The 22,300-nt window shown below is 36.4% G+C and overlaps 1 protein-coding gene across 8 annotated transcripts in view; it reads left to right on the top strand.

Moving 5' to 3' along the window:
- The window catches only part of LAMA2 (laminin subunit alpha 2), a 615,089-nt gene that overhangs the window by 249,188 nt on the left and 343,601 nt on the right, over nucleotides 1-22,300 (top strand). For all 8 annotated transcript variants that reach the window (XM_027602582.2, XM_027602583.2, XM_027602581.2 and 5 more), the window contains exons 5-9: nucleotides 5,587-5,766; nucleotides 9,142-9,231; nucleotides 10,635-10,752; nucleotides 17,252-17,430; nucleotides 20,852-20,951. In XM_027602582.2, coding sequence (XP_027458383.1) covers nucleotides 5,587-5,766; nucleotides 9,142-9,231; nucleotides 10,635-10,752; nucleotides 17,252-17,430; nucleotides 20,852-20,951 — 667 coding nt within the window. The remainder of the gene's footprint in view (nucleotides 1-5,586; nucleotides 5,767-9,141; nucleotides 9,232-10,634; nucleotides 10,753-17,251; nucleotides 17,431-20,851; nucleotides 20,952-22,300) is intronic.

The raw sequence follows: 22,300 nt of genomic DNA, 5'->3' as shown, positions 1-22,300 counted from the left end.
CAGAGAATAAGTTGATGGAAACATTTAGTAAAGAATTTTTTAAAAAAAACAGCTGTTATGGTTGCAAGTACACTGTACAGAAATAAGAGTGGTAACAGGGAAAACTCCTGGGAAGCTATTGTGGTGCCTGGGTGGGTGGGGGCAGCAGGGGGAGATGATGAATGTTGGCACCAATATGGTTTTAAGGGAGGTGAGAAGAAATGTTTGGATACTGGATATATTTTGAGGGTAAAACCAAGAGGATTTGTAGACAAATTGGATGCCCAAAGAGAGAAAACGAAAGCAGTCAAGCGGGATTCCAATTTGGAGGACTGAGTAGGTGAAAGGATGAAATTATTTTTTTTCTTTTTTTTTAAATTTAAATTCAATTAGCCAACATATAGTAAGTACATCATTAGTTTTTGGTGCAGTGTTCAGTGATTCATTAGTTGCGTATAACACCCAGTGCTCATCGCATCACGTGCCCTCCTTAAGGCCCATCCGCCGGTTCCCCCATCCCCCCCCACCTCCCTTTCCACAGCCCTCAGTTTGTTTCCCAGAGTCAAGAGTCTCTCATGGTTTGTCTGCCTCTCTTGATTTCTTCCCATTTAGTTTTCCCTCCCTTCCCCTGTGGTCCTCTGCACTATTCCTTATCTTTTTTTTTTTTTTTAATTTAAATTCAATTAGCCAACATATAGTACATCATTAGTCTCAGATGTAGAATTCAGTAATTCATCAGTTGCATATAACACCCAGGGCTCATCACATCACATGCCCTCCTTAATGCCCATCACCCAGTGACCTACCCCACCTACCCCCTACCCACCTACCCCTCCAGCAACCCTCAGGTTGTTTCAGGTTGTTTAACTATAAATTAAGAGTCTCTCATGGTTTGTCTCCCTCTCTGAAGACTTCCCATTCAGTTTTCCCTCCCTTCCCCTATGATCCTCTGTGCTGTTTCTTATATTCAGTGAGGTTGGGAAGATTGTGGGGATGAAGACCAAGAATTCAGTTTGGGATACAAATTTGAGATACCTATTTGGCAGCTACATCAGTATATCCAGAAGGCAGTTGGAATCTGCATTCTGACCTTCAGAAGAGAGGTTAGGCCTGGAGATACATACAGGTGTGTGAGACGGCAGTATAGATGGTATGTATGTATGTATGTATGTATTTTTTGCCACGGGGTGTGTTTTACTTTCATTAATCACATAAACAATTACAGATGGTATATACATTGGTGAGCTTTGATGGGATCACTAAGTAAGTGTGGATAGAAAAGAAAAAACAGGCCAAAAACGCGATACTGTGTTGGTCCAATATTAGAAAGTCAGGGAAGAAAGGAGGGAGGTAGTAGTAAGCAGTGAGGGAGAGGGAGAAAGGTAGCCGAGGGGTAGGAAGACCAGGACAGTGTGGTGTCCTGGAAGTCATGGGAGTAACCCATTGTTTTAAATGCTACAATAGATCCAGTATGGTGAGGACTGAAAATTGATTGTTTGGGGGTTTCTATTGACCACCCGGGGCCAGAACCAGAGCCTTTTCTCTGTGCTAGAAACACAGTGACAAATTATTGCACTATCTCCTTTTCCTAAGCTTCGCACAGCTTCCCCCCTTCCACCAAATATATGCTTTTTTCCCCCCTCACAGGATAAAATAAAAGTGATTAGCTCCCTTTTCAAAGTTATTATAATCTTACTCTCCCTCTCTGAAACATTCTATTAAGCATGACTGGGTTTAAGAGGTTCCCACAAGTCTCAGCCACTTACTTCTGTACAGATTCTTTGGCCACGCCTATAGACAGCTAATCTCATCCTACACACATGGATTTTCTTGCTGTATCTCCTCGGATCACCTCACTTTCAACTTGTTGTACTTACGTCACTGGCACCCTTAAAGACTGGTAATAAAAATGGGATTTTTTAAATGTATGAACAGAGTATACTACATGGCACGTTGTCAACGCTATCCTTTCCACTACTCATTTCCACGTTTCTGATGATTAGTGATGATCCTTAATGATCGTTCTCACACCCATCCATTTACTCAATGAACTTGTATCATTGGGGAACATATTAGGACTATAGCTCTTCCAGCAATCTAAAGCAGATGCAATAATATAAATAGAAAAACATAATAAGAAGGGACAATTATCCATACTATAAAATTGATTATTTGCTGTGAAAACTATTTTTAAGTTGTATTCTAATCACAAAAGTAAAAACGCCATAGAGGCACAGAGGTCTTATCCATCTGCAAAGGAAATGTGATTTAAATAGTATGCTTACAACGAACAAAAACAGATTTATTTGGATGGGTAGAGTATAATATTGACTTAGATGTTTGGTCATAAAAAAGGGTATTTCTCATGAGTTTTCATTTTCTTTTTATTTATCTATGAAAACTAATTTCAGAGAAGTGTGTAATTTTAAAATCTAAAAAGCCGGCTGTTAATCAGGCTGATATTTTCAGTTGGGAATGAATTCCTTTGACAGCATGAACATATACTCTCCAACATGTCTGTAATGGAAATCATTTCAGAAGACACCAGACCACCACAGACTTCCCACGGCCTCTCAGCAAGGCAGCGGTGGTCTTAAGGATTGACACTTTTCATCTTTTTGAAGATAGACACCCTCCAGTTGTCACCCCCGCCACCCCCCCGCCGGAGATCAGGAAATATGCAAAGCTATCCAGTGGACTTGGAATTACACAGCCAAGTGCGAATGGACATATCCTATCTAATATTAGGATTTATTTTGAAGGAGAGTGGGAAAAATGACGGAAGGAAGCTGCACACAACATGGCCAAACATCTGGCTGGTTTTATATCCCAGAAACAGCTTGGAACTAACTCACAAGGTCTCTTGGCAGAGGAGCTTGATGAAAATACCGAAGCCATGAGGAGAAGTGTTCTTTTGCCGAATCCTTTATGTCACTATCACATGGTTTATTAACCTAAATGAGAACATGTGCACCATTTTTTTTTAAAGTTCTTATATGTTTAAATGAGGAACTTCTGATTCCGTGTACAGTACAGATATGGCTCCCACAGCATTTACACCAAATAAACCTTAATAATTTTCAGAAACATTAATCCTGGACATGTGGTGATGTCTTCCTTTCTTTCAAATGGCACTTTTGGAAGCAATGAAGGGAGAGCTTGATAAGATACAAACTTAAGCATGAATTCAAGGGCACTGGTGATTTCTTGGATGCCAAAATCTCTAAGGGCAACTAATTTTAATTGCTTCATGCATCTATTTGTTCAAGCTTTACATTTAATTGATACATTCTTAAGTCATTGAGACAACTTAATTTTAAACATATTTCTGGCTCACCTGCTAGATACCAGAACTGTGGAATGTGCAAGTCCGACTTAAGTCTTCTAGAATTTCCTACCTTATTCAGGATATTGAGGTTCAGTGTTTTAGAAGATTTTGCATTCTCTCATCCTCAAATGCGTTAAGTGAATTTATTCTCCACTAAATATCCAAGGTAGCCTCAGTTAGCTGGGACATTTCATATTTTTTATCCTGAACCATTTTGAGTTTATTCTTCATGGCATCAGAATTAGTTTCTCATCTCAGAGTTTGCTATATTTATTTTTCTAGTGATTCAGTAGTTTATTGGCAGTTTGTAAAATCTCTCAGGGATTATCTAAATGCAGAATGTTAGGAATAGAAATACATATCATTGCCTCTCCTGTCAAAAAACATAATTAACACACATGATTTATCGTCTTTCAAAGTGGATGAGAATTCCAGCGGGTGACCTCAAGTCACAGTTTCTCAGTGTACATAAGGACCGCCCTCAGCCCAGCACACGTTCTTCTCTTCTTGTATTCCTGTCTCTTTAGCCTCCTGTAATTGTGTGTGTGTTTTGGACAGGTTTTGGACAATTTTGATTTAATTTGTCACATAGGGAATACTGCATTTACGAAGGACAGAAAAAGTAAAAGTACAGTACTTTTATGAGTTTCCTCATTCCTTTTCATCATACATGTAATTCATTGTATAGGTGTATAACTTATTTAACCAGCCATACATTATTGTCAGATACTAGATTGTTTCCAGTCTTTTGCTATTACCAAAAAAAAAATAAAATGCTGTAGGAATATATATATATATATATATATATATATATGTAGGATATTTCCCAGAAGTAGAATTTCTAGGTCAAAATTCTAGGCATTTGTAATGTTGATAGTTATTGCTGAATTCACCTTCATAGTGGTTTGTGTCACCCACACCTGAGTCAGAGAATTCCTATATCTCCTCAGTCTTGCCATGAGGGAGTTTTTAAAATTTAAATTTTAAAATTTAAAAAAAAATTTGGGGGTTTTGACAACATGAAAAAATGGAAACAGTTTATTACTGTATTTTAAATGAGCTGTCGTGGGGCGCCTGGGTGCCTCAGTTTGTTAAACATCTGCCTTCGGCTCCAGTCATGATCCCAGGGTCCTGGGTGGAGCCCCGCATCAGGAGCCTGCTTCTTCCTCTCCCTCCCTCTCTCTTTCATTCTTTCTCTCAATCAAATAAATAAAATAAAATCTTTAAAAAAAAACTTAAATGAGCAGTCCTGTTATTATGAGTGAGGATCACTGTCTTATCAAAAGCTTAACGGCCACTAATATTTCTTTTTCTTTGAATGGTCCCTGTATAGTTTTGTGTTTTTGTGTTAGTTGTTGGTCTTTTTGTTGTTGTTGATTTATAGGAGCTCTTCAGGTAATTTGGAAATAATTTCTTTATCTGTAATAGGAATACTTTTGGTTTTATCAGTTTTTCCTCATCAGAATTCTCTACTCTCATGAGATGCCCGTGAGAGAATATAGGCTTTGTGCACCTCTAGAGGGTAGTTCTTTGCTAATTTCTCCATTTTTTACATGATTAGATTTTATTTCTTCTGGTGTTAATTGTGCAGAATTATTTTCCTGAAAATGTACGATTCCATCCAGGTTTCAATGTATTTTCGTAGAGTGAATTTTTCAAAGAATATGTTAAATCTTCGTTAATTATTTTGTCTTTTTAATCTATCAATTTCTAAAAGCCAAATAACAAAAAAACAACTTTTTGAAATCTCTCACTGTGATTGTAGATTTGTCTAGTTTTCTTCGAATGTGTCAATTTTTGCTGTATATATTTAAGGCTGTATAATTAGATACTTTCAATCTTAGAAGTACTTTAAGTTCCTGTATTATCTGAAATTTTGTAACTTTTAAAAACCAAGTTTTCTGGTTTCCCACTATATAGCAGATTCTTAAATAATTTTAGGGCATAACAATTTTCAGAAAAAGAATGATTGATTTAAGATTTTATGGAAATCCTAGCAAAATCAAGTGGATGCAATGCCTTAGAAAAAAAGAATATGGGGAATTGCAGTATATAGAGAATGCCTAAAATATAAACAAATGAATTGCTTATACATATATTAGAAGGTCCGTAAACTTCCTCAATTACTACACCATATTCCAGTGAGTAAATTATCAACCTGCATCTGCCTAATTGGGAGATGTGAAGCTGAACTTTATTTTCCCAAGAAAAAATCAGAGAAAGCCAGATATTTCATTTTTGGTAACCTTAATTGTTAAATTATTTCCTATATTGTGTAGATTCACATCTCTTTGATCAATGGGAGACCAAGTGCTGATGACCCTTCTCCTGAACTGCTAGAATTTACCTCTGCTCGCTATATTCGCCTGAGATTTCAGAGGATCCGGACCTTGAATGCTGATTTGATGATGTTTGCTCACAAAGACCCAAGAGAAATAGACCCGATTGTCACCCGAAGAGTAAGTTAGTATGAATCATATCGCAGCCTGTAAATGATATTTTTAATTGTTAAGTAATTTTAAAAGATCTCTTTCAGTGATTTGTAGGAGGGGTTGTTATCAGACTAAAATTCAACATAACCTTCCTTTGTTCAAAGCCAAGCTCTGCCACTTATTAGATATGTAGCATTTATCAAACTTTTTAACATTTTTAAACTTGAATTTCCTCATTTATAAAGTGAAGATTGCAGTGCCTAGTTCATAATCTTATTTTTGATGACTGAATTTGTTTTTGTCACCTTAGGTGTTCTGAACTACTATCATAATTGCCATTGGGGAGTTACTACAGGAGGTGCCATGGCTTTGAAACATTTTTGGCCACAATCCACACTAAGAAATATATTTTCTGTCATAACTCAGTATAGTACATACACATGCACATACACATCTCAATATATCTTACACTTTTTAAAATTTTTTAAAGTTATTTATTTATTTGACAGAGAGAGACACAGAGAGAGAGGGAACACAAGCAGGGGTAGAGGGAGGAGAAGCACAGGGAGCCTGATGTGGGGCTCGATCCCAGGACCATTGGGACAATGACCCAAGCCGAAGGCAGACGCCTAACGACTGAGCCACCCAGGCATCCCTGTATCTTGCACTATAATGTGAACAGAATTAGCTGGTGAAATTGTGGAAATGTAGATTCTGGCCCATTCTTTGAAAGTGCTCAAGTTCAGTAAACACTACCTATAAATTTAAATATATACATCTAGGGCAAAGTTGAAAAACAATAATTCTAGCAAGTTTTTAGGTGATCTAAGTGTTGCTATTCTGTGGACCATTTTGCCCAATCAAATAATTTAACTTTATGTTTCATTAATGAATCGCAAGGCATAGTGTTAAAAAGCTCTACTGTGGCAGAGAACTGATTGTATACCCTGTTTTATTGTCTTTTATAAATAGAATATCGGGGGGGGGAATGGTGATGGTGTCCCTTTTTATTAAAAATCTTTGAAAACAGGAGCTAACAGAAGTGCTGTTTTCCAATGTTAAACTAGGATTTGTGCATTATGACATGGGGGATCAGTCCAGGTTACTAAAGTAATAATTGCATTTCTTCCTACCTATTCCTTACCACATTCATTAGTTTATGTCCCCCTCCTTATAGGCTGCTATACAACCAAGACATTGTTATCAATTCAGCTGTAAATCCATACAGCAAACCTATGCTAACAGAGTATCTACTCTGTGACTAGAGGTGAAGGTGGAAATAGGATTGTAGAGAGAAACTGAGATTGTGAGACACAGCACTTAATTCTAGAACAATGCACTTAGTTCTAAAAGTCTGATTACTGCCACCAGTTACAAATTGCTGAACCAGCAAAAAGTGCTGAATATCGAAGGGCAGCACTTTTCACAGTTCATGAATACCCCTTATGTATATTTTCTTCTCATTACTTAACTTACCCACACCTAACCGCTCCATCATCCCAAAAATAACTTTTGAGGTTTGATTATCCTCATACAACCCACGTTGGATGTTTTAGTGCCCTGCATTTTCCAAACTTGAAATAATTTTACCTTGCATTACATTTCAGCGTATTGTAAATTATCTTATGCAGAAGTAATCATTATTTTACTGCAATGTTTAGCCTCTTGTTTAAAAAAATCACCTTTGTTATTATGTTGACATGACTTAAAAATATACCCTGAGGAAGACTGAGTAATTTTGAAGTGAAATTTAATCTTTTCCGACAGTATATCTAACAGAGGAAAAAAAAATCAATGTAAATAAATATGTTCCTTTTATCATCTGTTGCAGAAGGCTGAGTGGGGGTTGGATGCACATCTATTATTTATAACTTCATTGTACATGAGCCTTTAAAATACTGCAATAAAATGCAATATATAAATAAGCTTTTGGAAAGTGCTCAAGTTCAGTAAACACTACCTATAAATTTAAATATATAAAATAGGATATTGAATTTCAGCTCTTCTTGACTCAAAAGTGAAGCATTATGCATTTATATTTAAAACAAATTTCCCAGTTTTAAAAGCATCTACAAAAGTACTCTATCAGCTTTCTGAGCAAATATCCCTATTCATATCTATATTATTAAGTGATGAAGTTAGTGAAAAGCAGACTTTTACATTACCTAAACTTCTGGCAAGTTTCATTTCAAGTTCCAGGTCTAGGTATATCAAGAAAGAAAAGTAACAAAAAATATTATAAAAGATACTCTATGTAAACAACAAAAACAAACAGGAAAAATAAATGGAAAAAGGGAATTTGTAACTAGGGAACTCAGATTTGTATTCACCTACTTATTCTTGCTGGGTTTTTAATTTTTTTATTTTAATTTTTAATTTTTATTTTTTTTTAAAGATTTTATTTATTTGACAGGGAGAGACATAGCGAGAGACAGAACACAAGCAGGGGGAGTGGGAGAGGGAGAAGCAGGCTTCCTGCTGAGCAGGGAGCCCGATGTGGGCCTCGATCCCGGAACCCCGGGATCATGACCTGAGCCGAAGGCAGACGCTTAACGACTGAGCCACCCAGGCGCCCCCTTGCTGGGTTTTTTAATGTGAATAATTGGAAAAATAGAAATATCTACCATGGAGATGGTTATTTGGATTCTATCAGATAATGTATTCCCCCAATTATAAAATGTTATGTCATATTAATTAAAATTTTTAAATAGTCCAGTACTATAATTATAAATTATCTTTAAAAATAGATGGGTAGATTAAAATCATTAAAGACATAGCCCTATATTAATTTCAAATAAGAAAGTAATCACATGGACATTTTCACATAAAAATGAAAAAAATAGCAAGTGTCCCACCTATGTAGTTTACTCCTTACATTATATCAATCTTGCAGTTCATTACCTTTTATTTCCTCTTAACATGGTTAAGAAACGTTTTGTTATGAGCATGATTTCCTCTAAATATATTGAGTTTCTTCAAATCCATTGAGTAAGACAGTCTGCATGTGATTAATGAACACTGAGCTTCCTATAATGGCAATAAAGGAAGTTTTCTTTCACAAAACTACGTAAAACAACTTTTATGAAGAGTTATTGCTCTTACCCTCCCCCACCCCGCCATAACAACTTGCTCTCAAAAATAAATACTCCAGCATAGACTTTATATGTCTGGGGGAAGGAAATTTCTCAAATGCCCACCAAACGTAAATCAGAGGCATTCTTTCTCTGGGCTCTGATCACAGTGCAAAGAGTTAACTCGATACCTTTTGTGAGCCCTCTGTTGTTTCCCTTTTTCAAACTAAGGATAAAAGCAGAAAGTAATATTTTTAAGTGAATGTTCCCTTTGGTTACTTACACCTTGCAGTCATCCTAACAGGATTTCTCTCTGGATTGCTTTTTGCAGTATTACTACTCGGTCAAGGATATTTCGGTCGGAGGGATGTGCATCTGCTATGGTCATGCCAGGGCTTGTCCACTTGATCCGGTGACAAATGTATGTATATTTATAGGATGCTTAGCAAAATGAAACTCTCAACTGTCCAATGCTTCATGAGCTGCTTTGCCGACAGAGATGCTGTGAATGGGTGTCAGGTCCCCAGTTAGACGGTGTAACAGAAAGCCGCGCCAGGGTGAAATAGAACTGGCAGTTAGGATGATAGACTTTGAAGTCAGCCACCACAGTATCAGAAAAGAGAGATTAGGTTGTTTTTTTTGTTGTCGTTTTTTTGTTTTTTTTTTTTTTTCCAAAAAGGCTTCCAAACTGGTCTATTTTGAAACCTCTCTGGCGATGACAGCCTGCTGTATGACTTAACTTTAGAGAATGCCTGCCATCAATCAACCTGACCATTTCTTTTAAAAGTTTTCACCAAAAAAAATTAATGCAAACAAATGAAAACTGCGCATGGAAGTAAATGGGAATGGCCATGGAACAGGAGGCTGAGGTAGGGCTGGGGTGATACGGTGCAGAATTGAAGAGTGTATTCAAGAGAGTGATGAAACTTCCAGGTAGAAAATGCTAGAATGCTTTTGGCTTGAATTTTTGATTAATGCCCATGTATTAAATAAGCATCATCTAAAAAGAAGATGAATGGATATCTGTTTTTCTCAGTCAGAAACTGGTGAAATACAGAATCATCTATAGTATATTATAGGGAAGAAACATATTGAGTAGTAAGATCAGTGAACATAGTTACTTATGTACAGATTGTTTTTTCTTCTAAAACTGTAATACAAATGGTATTTCTCTCAAAGCTGGTTTTCTGACTAATGCATCATAATGTGACTGCCTAGGGAAGGTTCAATGCCCTGGCCTATCCTTCTGGGCAAGTCCATGGTGCGACTCTCTGCAGAGTGTGGCTGTTGTCTCCCATGTGTTCCCTGAGCTGCGAGAGCCCCCAAGGCAGCCTTGCAGGCCTGGTTCCACACGGTGAATTGGACTCTACTCGGAGCACACACAGACAAGAGATTCAGTCCTGGGACATTAGATTTCTATTAGACCTATGGCCTCTGGTGCCTAGGAACCTATTCTCCTCTTCCCACATCCTTAAATGTTAACGGTACTTTGCCTTAAAGTGGACATCTCCAAACCAGAAAACCTATAGAACTCGGGAATCAGAGTGAGTTCAGTCTTCAAGATCAATGTCAGTTGGGCCTGTGCTCTCTTTCAGACTTGAGCCCAGCAATTCTAGAACCTGTCTGGACCTCCTTAGGCTGGTGTTGATCAAATATGTCCACTCCCACGGCTGGTAGTTCTTCCTTTCCAGACTGACAGGAATTTCACATTTTGGCACGTGGTCTCAAAGTTCTGTCTTTTCTTCCTTCCACCTTCTGGGGAAAGCCCTTCATTTGTGGTTCCAAAAATACTAAAATTATGCTTTCCCCCCAATTTTTGCCTAGAAATCCCGCTGTGAGTGTGAGCATAATACATGTGGTGATAGCTGTGATCAGTGCTGTCCGGGATTCCATCAGAAACCCTGGCGAGCTGGGACTTTTCTGACTAAAACAGAATGTGAAGGTATGTTCCTTAGAATTCAACAACATATGTGGTTCTTCCTTTTCTGGGATACAGGTAATGTAAACATGTGGTGATTTTAGGTAAGTGCATGTTTCCAGTTTATCTATTTCATCCAAGGCAAGAGCTGGTAGGCTCTTTTACCCTGTTTTACTCAGTTTTGTTTTGTTTTTTAATTTGACAAATATTACTAAACACCTAGACTTTACCACTGTGTGGGCATTATGAAAAATAGATAAAAGCATAGTAAAAAGCATGCTTTTTATAAAAGTACACTTACTGTCATCAGAGTAAATCTCAAGCTATAAGCATTATATAAGCTTGTGCACACGTGTGCACACACAGAATTGACCTTGAATAAAGTGGAGGTTAGGGATGCCAACCCCCACCCACAGTTAGAAATTTGTATATAACTTCTGATTCTCCAGAAACTTAATTACTAATAGTCTACTGTTGATCAGAAGCCTTACCAATAACATAGTCAATTAACATGTATTTTATATATGTATAATATAATGTATAATATATTGTATTCTTACAATAATATCTAACTTTTTCTTATTTTTTTTGGTATTCCTAGGCTATATGGATCATTTGTGAGTGTTTTTAAATTGTCAAAAATCTCCAAAAAAATTTCCAGTAAATTTATTTAAAAAAGTCTGTGTATAAGTAGATCCACGCAGTTCAAAACCCATGTTGTTTAAGGGTCAACTATGTACACATACACACAAACACACTCCACTAGAAATGCAAATGAACACTCAGCAAAATCTACACTGTAAAGAGACTAATTTTCTAATACGTTTATATGTTTGTAAAATGATTCTGAAACCAGTGTAGCTCCAGATTCTTCTGCCTTCTCCCTTTGTAGCTCCTCCCCTGGTCGACAGCTTTTTGTATATCAATCATCTACTAAATGGAGAAAAAAACAGAGAGGAGAGATTATACCTTTCCAGTTAGAGCTATATCATTACCTAAAAAACAAAAAAAACACTCTGATTCATTAGTTATACTTTGTAAAGGGTGGTGTTTGGGCACAGTAGCTGGGAAGAATATGAGAGTAAAAGGTAACAGAGAAGGCAAAAAAAATCAAATTTGTAGAAAAATAATATTTTAATGGTAATAATAAATATTTTAAATGTATGGTTTCTCATTAATAACAGTATAAGATACTAATATTAGAAATGGCACCAGTGATATTCATTAGCATAAACTATGCTGTAACAATTATGGGACAGTGACAACCAAGAAAAAGCCAGTAATGAAAAATAGTAAAAAATCGGTTGTGCAAATATGTGTCAACAAACACTCATTAACACTTGAATGTTATCATTTTTAAAGACAACCCCATATGTCCAGTTTTTTCCGAAGGGAAATAAGAAAATAAGAAGTGTAGCAGATGACTTTGTAGCCTAAAATTGTCAACTGGCCCAACATGGTGACAGGGATGCTAGAGAAACCTGTGTTCTGGAGATCTGCTCAGGCCAAGACAAGACCTAAAAACAAAGACTTGTGCTGAGCTATAAATCCAAACTAGCCATGAAGCCCAATTCAGTTGAATTCAAATATTAATATTTTAGTGAGTCCTAGCTACATTTTTTCAGTTCCACAGGTATATATGGCCCCCAAAACAGGCTTGGTAGACATTTTAAGCTAATACCAACTTTGTGTACTTATTTAAAAAAATTTTATCACGTAGCATGTGTCAGACATGGTAGGTTCTTAAAACTATTGAATCATAGCAAACTTTAATCATAAAATCCCCCAACCATAAAATATTTTCTCTCGAGTTTAAAATTCTGCATATACTATCAATGCCTTGAGTCCCTCCATTTTCTGTACTCACCTTTTTTTAGAAAAGATTTGCTTATTTATTTCATAGAGGGGGGAAGGGGCAGAGGATGAGAATCCCAAGCAGACTCTGTGCTGAGCACTGAGCCTGATGCAGGGCTCAATCTCACGTCCCTGAAATCATGACCTGAGCTGAAACCAAGAGTTGGCGCTTAACCAACTGAACCACGCAGGTACCCTTTTTTTGCCTTTTGATTCGTGTCTGCCTCACTGTGAAGATGTTTTGTTAGAAATCACCCATTTTTACTAAGTTCTATCTGCAGAAATAGGCCACCACCCCATACTGTGGTAAAAGGGGCATCCGGAGCCCCAGCTTTTGTTTTCGTCACCTCCCCCCTACCGCATTCCTGACCATCCCTTGGCTTCTCCCAGGGAGAGCAGATGTTCATTCCTAAGAGTGAATTTAAGTGAAATGCCACTCATGTTCTCAAACATCTTTAAATTTAATTATATTTCTCTTCCTCTGGTGGAATATCAGCCATCCCAAGTGGGGGCAGTGTTTGAGGGCAGAGATTCTTACTGTTGCCCCTGACATTCTGTCACACAATTCTAGTTTTGTAAAGTGGATCTGCAAAATCCTGTACCACTCTCCATTTGTGTATATATATTTACACAAGGAAACAAAAAGTATAGCTCAAATTTGTGAGCAACAGGGATGGACAAAGCAACACAGAAGCACATTGCCACTTGTTACTATATACATTTTTTAAATAGTAGAATTCCGAAACAATTATCTTTTCTTATGGGACAGATGGGAGGCTGTATTTCCAAATTGAAAAAAAAATGTTTTTCTATTTTATCCACAAATTAAAGATAGGAATCCAAACCTTAGAAACTTACATAAATATCATGCTTTTAGGTATGCATTCCTAAAAGCTTATATGAAAATTTTCTTTTCCAAGTTGAATTGTGTTCCAGTCACCTTAAGATGTAGAAAAACCCTTCTGTAACATGACGTATCCTTCTATAAAATGAATAATTACCTACTAATTCATTTGAGTTTAATTTGGATTTTCATCAGTCTGGCTTACTTAAGGCAAGATATATCTCTAAAAAGCAAAGAATATTTCTTCCCCTGCTAAGCCTGTACTAAAGACATTTCCATCACGTGTCTTGGACATTCTGTGAAATAGCAAACTGCTGATGGCCGAGTGAAAAATTGCTCTTTGTGAGTGGGTACCATCCGTGTTCTCTGAGGCTATAAATGGGGAATTTTGCAGGTGCAGGGCCTTTAAAACAGCCGTGGAAGCTGTAGGCAGAGGGCCCTGGGCATGGAATGTGAAAAGCAGGGCTCCCCCAACCTCAGTGTTTTACCTACGTAGCTCATGGTTATAAATACTAAATCTAAATAATGTGAGAATCACTTTGCATTCCTCTATATTTCCCCACTACTTAAACTGGAAGCAGGAATCTTGCCTGTTTTCTTGCAATGTATTTTTAAAACAGGATTTTTAAGAATTCTTGTGTATTGTCCTAAAGATATAAAACTGCTTCTAATGCCTAGTGATTTATATTTATGGCTACAGGTTCCCTAGAATAAAGTTTGAAAACTTTCCATCAGTATAGCAAGAATCCTATATTCTAAACCAAAGTCAACAGACTGGGGAAGCTATTTGCTACAAACATGACAAGGAGATGATATTCTTACTATATTAAGACATCTTCTATAACAATAAGAAAGAATTCAATAAACGGGTTAAAAATGAACAAAGATTAAAACAGACATTTCTCAGGAAAAGAAAAGACTCAAAACCATCTAAAGAGGTTATCACACTTATTCATAATTAAAGAAGTACCAATTAAAACAATGAAAATACTCTTTTCTTTTTTTTTCTTTTTTTTAAATTTTTTATTGTTATGTTAATCACCATATATTACATCATTAGTTTTTGGTGCAGTATTCCATGATTCATTGTTTGTTCATAACACCCAGTGCTCCATGCAGAACGTGCCCTCCTCAATACCCATCACCAGGCTAACCCATCCCCCTACCCCCTCCCCTCTAGAACCCTCAGTTTGTTTTTCAGAGTCCATCATCTCTCATGATTCGTCTCCTCCTCTGACATACTCCCCTTTTCTTCCTCTCCTGTTATCATCTTCTTTTTCTTTTTTCTTAAAATATGTTGCATTATTTGTTTCAGAAGTACAGATCTGTGATTCAACAGTCTTGCACAATTCACAGGAAAATACTCTTTTCAACTTATCAAACTTATCATTCATTCACTCAACAAATACCTGAATGCTTACTATGTCCAGGAACTAATTAAGAGGGTTGATAATACACAGTGTTGGTGAGGCTAAAGTTTTATCATTATCTATTGGAAGGAAAGTAATCTGACATAGCATTTTTGGGGGGACATTTTTCAAATTTTTTTTAAAGATTTATTTATTTATTTATTTATTTATTTATTTATTTATTTGAGAGAGAGAATGAGATAGAGAGAGAGAACATGAGAGGGAAGAGGGTCAGAGGGAGAAGCAGACTGCCCGCTGAGCGGGGAGCCCGATGCGGGACTCGATCCCGGGACTCCAGGATCATGACCTGAGCTGAAGGCAGTGGCTTAACCGACTGAGCCACCCAGGCGCCCCAGAAATTTTTCAAATTAATTGAAGTTAAAATTTGACTAGAAATTATACTTGTAGGAATTTCACCTATAGATGTCGTCGGATAGCTGTACAGAGCACATTATGACTCTGTCAGGAGCACATAATCACTACTACGACTGCTTCTAACATTTATGCAGCGGAGTATTTCCCGGGTGCCAGCCATTCCACTGGGTGTTTTGCATTCTCACCACATCCGTTAAGAGGGAAGAATAAAAATGACACCAAGTGGAGCGCCTGTGTGGCTCAGTCAGTTAAGTGTCTGCCTTCAGGTCAGGTCATGATCCCAGGGTCCTGGGATGGAGCCCCGTGTAGGGCTCTCTGCTCAGTGGGGAGCCTGCTTCTCCTTCTCCCTTTGCCTGCTGCTCCCCTGCTTGTGCTCTCTCTCTCTCTGACAAATAAATAAATAAATCTTTTTAAAAAATGACACCAAGGTTTAAATTTTCTTCACAGAGTCACTCATCTGACAAATGGGAAGCAGTATGACATTAGAACCCCCAATCCTCTCCCACCTCCTTGTTCTCCTAGTATGTACTCAGTGTTACTTATAAAAGAGAAATCTGGAAACAATATAATTACCCATTAATAGGGATCTGTTAAACACCCCATTCAAGAAGTACCCTGTGTAGCCTTAGCGGAAACATATGCTAATAGAGAAAGAGTATGCTATTTATTATTAGTAAAATTTGGAAATAGTTCAGAACAGTTTATAAATGTTTCCCTCTGTGGTGGGGGGGGGGAGAAGAGTAAGCTGTGTGCCCCACGCATGAAGCCATATACACATATGTACCCACCCCCCCACACACATATATGTGGACATCCATGTAAGAACATCTAAGAAACTCAGCATCTGTGGAAGGAGATTCTGCATAATATATCTTTTTTCCTAGTTCCCATTCTAAAATAAATTTTACCCATTTTTTTAAAGCCTTACCCAGTTCTTTCTGGGGGAATAATTTTTTCACATCCCTAAGCTCCTATAGTGTGACACGAAACAGAAAAGGAGGAGGAAGAAGGGAAGGGGATTGGAAGACAGGAGGATCAAGGGGGAAGGGGGTCGGGGGAAAAAATCGATTAAGAACTTATATACAAGGCATTATGCTAATGATTCTACAGGCATTTTCTCACCTAAAGCTTTTAAATATTCCTGTCTGGTAATTACTATTGACCTCTCCATGTTTACAGAAACTGAGCCTAAGTGAAATTAAGAAGTTCCCTACATCACATGACTACAAAGTGCTGGAGCACCAAGACTGGTGCAAAACAGTGTGATCTCAGCCACTAAGCAGACCAGCTGTCATATTGCCCTGATTCCTTGGCACTTAGCATACAGTTCACCTCTCTTATCAGATAGAACTTGAAGGGATTTGCCAGGTGTTAGCCCTGTAGACTCAGGAGCCTGACTTTAGAGTGAGGTTGACAAGACTGATTTGGTTACCTTCTATAATTACTTCACTTCTCTTTATCGCCTGATAGATGAAAAGAGTCCCTACTCGTAAAAGCTATTTGGAGAATTAAAATCAGCGGCAATAAGTATAAAACAGAACATAGCATATAAAAAAACCCAAGTTTTAGTTATTATCAGAAGCACAAAAAAGGAGCTATGTCCTAAGTGTCCTTTTTTACCCATAGGTTCTAATGCTGAGATTCACATATAATAATTATCCATTTCAGATTACCTGGATATTAATCATTCAGTGCCATAGTTTAATAATTTATTGTTTGTCATAATAGGAAATTATGGGTTGAACCATGAGAAATTTCAGTTTTGTAAGATAAAATCAGTCAAATATTGGCAGTTTCATATGATTCAGTTTAATTTATAGGTTTTAATTATTTCAAGTTTCATTAAAAAGTATGAATTTATTAATATATTCAATAAATCCAAATACTTTCTAGATAATTTTGTACTGATTTTATATATATATATATATGCTAATGCAATATAATTTCTCATAGAGTACAAAATCTCTTATATAATAGAAGATGATTTTCAATATCTGAAACCTGAAATTAATGTTTATGAATTTATTTTTCCCTAATGCAGCATGCAATTGTCATGGGAAAGCTGAAGAATGCTACTATGATGAAAATGTTGCCAGAAGAAATCTGAGCTTAAATATCCATGGAAAGTACATTGGAGGGGGTGTGTGCATTAACTGCACCCAAAACACGGCTGGTATAAACTGTGAGACATGCATTGATGGTTTCTTCAGGCCCAAAGGGGTAAAGCATGCTTTTTCCTTCACAAAGTGTTATTTTTGGCTTTTTCATACAGAGATGTATTATATGGAAAAATAATTTTGAAAGCTTCCCTAAACAATTTGACTGCAAATTCTAAGAGGTGACTAGAAGTGTTTCAAAATAGAAACTGGATAAATCTTTGAGGATGTGGTATAGAACACTTCCATCTCTCTAGAAAGTTCCATCATGCCCCATTCCTGTCAATCCTCACCCCTTGGCAAACTGATTTTTAGAACGTAAATTAGTTTTGCCTCTTAGTGAATTTCATAAAAATGAAATCATAAAATGAATACAATTTTGTTTTCCTTCTTTCACTCAATATAACATTTAAAGAGTTATCCATGGTGTGTGCATCCATAGTTCTTTTTTTTTTAATTACTGGATATTATTCCTTTGCATGAACGTACTGCAATCTTTAATCCATTCTGTTGGTGGATATTTGTGTCATTTTCAGGTTTTGGTTAGCTCCTACAAAACACCGCTTATATTAAATAAAACACGGCCACAGAAAGACTTCTATGTTATGTTAAGTGTTTTTGTGGTCAAGTTTTATTTACCTTGTTTGCACAAGTATCTAGGGATAGAATACTTGTTTTATAGGATATTTATATGTCTTTATATGACTTTATAAGAAACTGCCAACATTTTGCCAAATTAGTAACAATATTTTACATGTTCACCAAAAATGTGTGAGTTCCAATTCTTCCATATCATTTCTAATATTTGGTATTGACTGTCTTTTTGAATTAGCTATTCTAGTGGGTGCAGTGGGTGTGGCGAGTGGGTATTTGGCAGTCACTAAGTCATTCCTATCAATGCTTGGTGCTACTGCAGATCTTCTATTATAAATTTACAGCTGATCCCATTTTGGATTTAATTTTCATATTAAGTGCTTATTGTCTATTCTTATATCTTGTGAGGTTTCCCTTCAAGCCAAGGTATTTTTTTTATTCTAGAAACATTATAATTTTAGCTTTTATTTTAAGATTTTATTTATTTATTTGAGAGAGAATGAGATAGAGCATGAGAGGGGGGAGGGTCAGAGGGAGAAGCAGACTCCCTGCTGAGCAGGGAGCCAGATGCAGGATTCGATTCTGGGACTCCAGGATCCTGACCTGAGCCGAAGGCAGTCATTTAACCAACTGAGCCACCCAGGCACCCCATAATTTTAGCTTTTAGATCTATGACCCATCTCAAGCAAATCTTTGAGTGTGGTATAAAATAATGATTAAGATCTACGTGGTTAACCTCTTGTTCCAGAACCATTTTTTTTTTAAGTACGTTTTTTCCCCTTTAAATTGCTTTGAGACAGGGCACCTGAGTGGCTCAGTTGGTTAAGCCTCTGCCTTCGGCTCAGGCGGTGATCTCAGGGTCCTGGGATGGAGCCCACATCCAGCTCCCTGCAGAGCAGGGAGACTGATTCTCCCTCTCCCTCTGCCTGCCACTCCCTCTGTTTGTGCTCTTTCTCTCTCAAATAAATAAATAAAATCTTCAAAAAATAAATAAATAAATTGCTTTGAGGCATTTGTGGCAAATCATGTGGTTTGATCATGTGGGTCAATTTCTGGAGCCCTAGTTCTGTCCCATGGATTATTTTGTCCATCCTTGCATTAATAGCATGGTATCTTGATTTACTTTACCTTTAATAAGTCTAGAATTCAGAAACCTAAGTGCACTAACTTTATTCTTCCTTTTGAAGATTGTTTTGGACATAATGATTTCTTTATATTCCCGTACAAATTTCAGAATGAAGTTGTCAATGACAGAAATATTAGTTGAGACTGTTGTATAGAATCTAAATACAGATATGGAGAGAACGAAGACTAATATTGGGTCTTGTAATCCATGAATACAGCATGTCTCTCCAATTATTTATATGTCCTTTAAATATTCACAGCGGTTTCAGTACAGAGATCTTGCATATCTTTTGTTAATTCTCAGTATATTTATGTATTATAAAAAATAATTTTTAAAATTGCTTAATATTATTATCAAGATTTTCAAATATTGATGTTATATCCTATACCTGAGTTCCTTTATTCATTCTAGTAGTTTTAAACTAGATTATGTAGCGGCTTGCTTTACACTGTGTTAGGGTAGATTAACAGAAAGCTTCAGGTGGTTGTCTAATCTTGCAAACTTGGTTGACAACTCCAATCTCTGTTTACTTTATGGTATGCAGACCCGAAAACTTTACTCACATCATTGAGCTTTCCTGCTGTTACTTTCCACTGGATTCCTTGGAGTCTCCGGAACGGATGTATGATTATTGGATCACTTAAGCATTCGAAGGGTGTTGATATGCAGATTTTGGAGCTCCCTATCTCTGAACATAGATCTCAGCTAGTATATTTTTTTCTTTCAAACCTCAACTTCTTCCAAGTTCTGCCTGCTTTTGATTAATTTCCCAGGCCCTTAAATATTCTGCTTTCATATTTTGTCCGGAATTAATAATTGTTATCTGAGAGTAGATTGGACCATACAAGACACTATCATGATAAAACCTGGAAGCTTCCTGTTTTTATTACAAGTCAATTAAGTGAATTGGAGCCTAGATTATGGTGTTTTAATACTTATAAAAATACTTATGCTACACTATTTCTTAAAAAATTCAAATCTCTCAAGTGCCTAATATTTGGGTAGAAGCCCCATTTCATATCACAAGGAAGTAGAGAAGTTACATGATGTCACATAGCTAGTCAGCAGGCACACTGAGATGTGAGCTCACATTTTCCTAATTGTGGAGACTACATTGTTTGCCCGTGGCTGGTGCTGTCTCTCCAGGAAGCTAGATGTTTAATTTGCCTACCTAATATTATTTTTTTCAGCACCAAATATAAATTTCTATTTTTAATTAGCCACATCATGATCAACGTGAACAAATGTCCTAAAAAATAAATTTGGGGAAATTACTAATTTTGAACTATGTTGTAAGAAAAGAAAAACATACACAAAAAAAATCAGAAGAATTTTATTAAGGAATATATATTAGAGACTATCAAGTAAATATTGTTATTTTATTTGTTATAATGATACTACGATTGTAAAAGAAAGATGAATACTGAAATGTGTAAGGATTAAAATACTCTATCTGCAGTTTTCTTTAAACTTCAGGGAAGAATGAAAAATGATGGAACTCATATGGCAAAATCTTGATAATTGCTGAATATAGGTAGCAAAAAATTGAAGTATATTGTACTATCTTCTTTGCATTTGTGTATCTATTTAGAAAGGGATTTTGGAAATTGCAAATATATATTAAAGATAATTTCCTATATAATTTTCTCAATATAATTTATTACTATGTGTTTTTAAATTTATTTTGTCCTTAAAAGTTTGCCACGTTGAAAAATATTGATCTTTTTATTACATTTGATTAAGAGCCTTTTAATATTCTTGTTAGGTATCTCCAAATTATCCAAGACCATGCCAGCCATGCCATTGTGATCCAGTTGGTTCCTTAAATGAAGTCTGTGTGAAGGATGAAAAACATGCTCGACGAGGTGAGAGCGATAGCAGAGAGCTGTTGTTTTGATAAAAGGGCAACAAAAAGTCAGATATGATTATTTTAAGGGTAACATTTTACAGTAAATTTCATTCATTTAATAATTTTATTCTCATATCTATCAATGTTCCTTCCAGGAAGCAGTTTTTTATTCATCTCAATAATTATTTTCCTGTAAATTAATTACAATTAATTAATTATAATGCTTTAAAAGCAAAAAGAGTTAAATAATTTATTTTACATTATATGCATATATATGTATATTCACATATACATATTTACATATCTATGCCCATCTTCTGGTCAGTCAGAAATCTGTGATGTATATAATTTTTTAATATCTTGTTATTTATGGAGTTGTTTTTTGTAGTTTCTGTGGTTTCTAGCCTGAAAAGACCGCATTCACTGAGGGATGTGTGTGCTGCATGGGAGGAGAGAACAGACGTCACACACGGAGGTGTAGTCAGTAGTACAGAAAGCAAAACTGAACATAAAGGACTAAAAATAGATAGTAGTCATGAGTTAATGAAGGGAAAGAGGCTGACAGAAATTTAAGCCACATACTTTCTTTGAGGATTGAAATTTGTGATGAACTCCAAACATTGAAGAATCAAATGCCAAAATAACTCCTTGATGTAAATTTTTGAAGAGCGACTTCCAGGACAGTTGCTTGCCAAAGTTAAGTAGAACATTAAGACGTATCTGAAACAGTTTCTTTATACTGCTAAGAGTGGATTCTTCTCTTAGGAAAGACAATGAATCATGGCTACGATATAGAGTTTTTCCTCCCATTGCTCTCAAGTTAAAACCTTGGCAATGTTTCTTTGGCACAGTGTAGCTTACCTGGCTTCTTTATAAAACTGTAAGATTATCAAGGTAAACCCTAGAGTCTTAAATCTTAAAAGATTAAAACTCTGATTATTTTAAATCTCAAATGGTGAATTATTGAGGTCATTTTTCATTTTATGGCTCCTTATCTTTTGTAGTAACAACTAAATCATGTTATTTTCAGTAATGTCATTTAACTTTTTCTGTACTTTTTATTTTTTTATTTTTTTTAAAGATTTTATTTATTTGTTTGACACACAGAGAGAGCGAGAGAGAGAGAGAGAGAGAGAGAGAGGGAGAGAGCACAAGCAGGGGGAGCGGCAGGCAGAGGGAGAAGCAGGCTTCCTGCATAAGCAGGGAGCCCGATGTGGGGCTTGATCCCAGGACCCTGGGATCATGACCTGAGCTGAAGGCAGCGGTTTTAACCAACTGAGCCACCCAGGCGCCCCTGTACTTTTTATTTTTTGTACTTTTTAAAGTATATTATTTTTGAAAAAGTGATAAAATTTTGAAAAGTAG

This window comes from Zalophus californianus, chromosome 7 (assembly GCF_009762305.2).
Source record: "Zalophus californianus isolate mZalCal1 chromosome 7, mZalCal1.pri.v2, whole genome shotgun sequence".
NCBI classification, from domain to species: domain Eukaryota; kingdom Metazoa; phylum Chordata; class Mammalia; order Carnivora; family Otariidae; genus Zalophus; species Zalophus californianus.
Note: the sequence above shows the minus strand (reverse complement) of the source record. Positions and strands in the feature narration are given on the sequence as shown.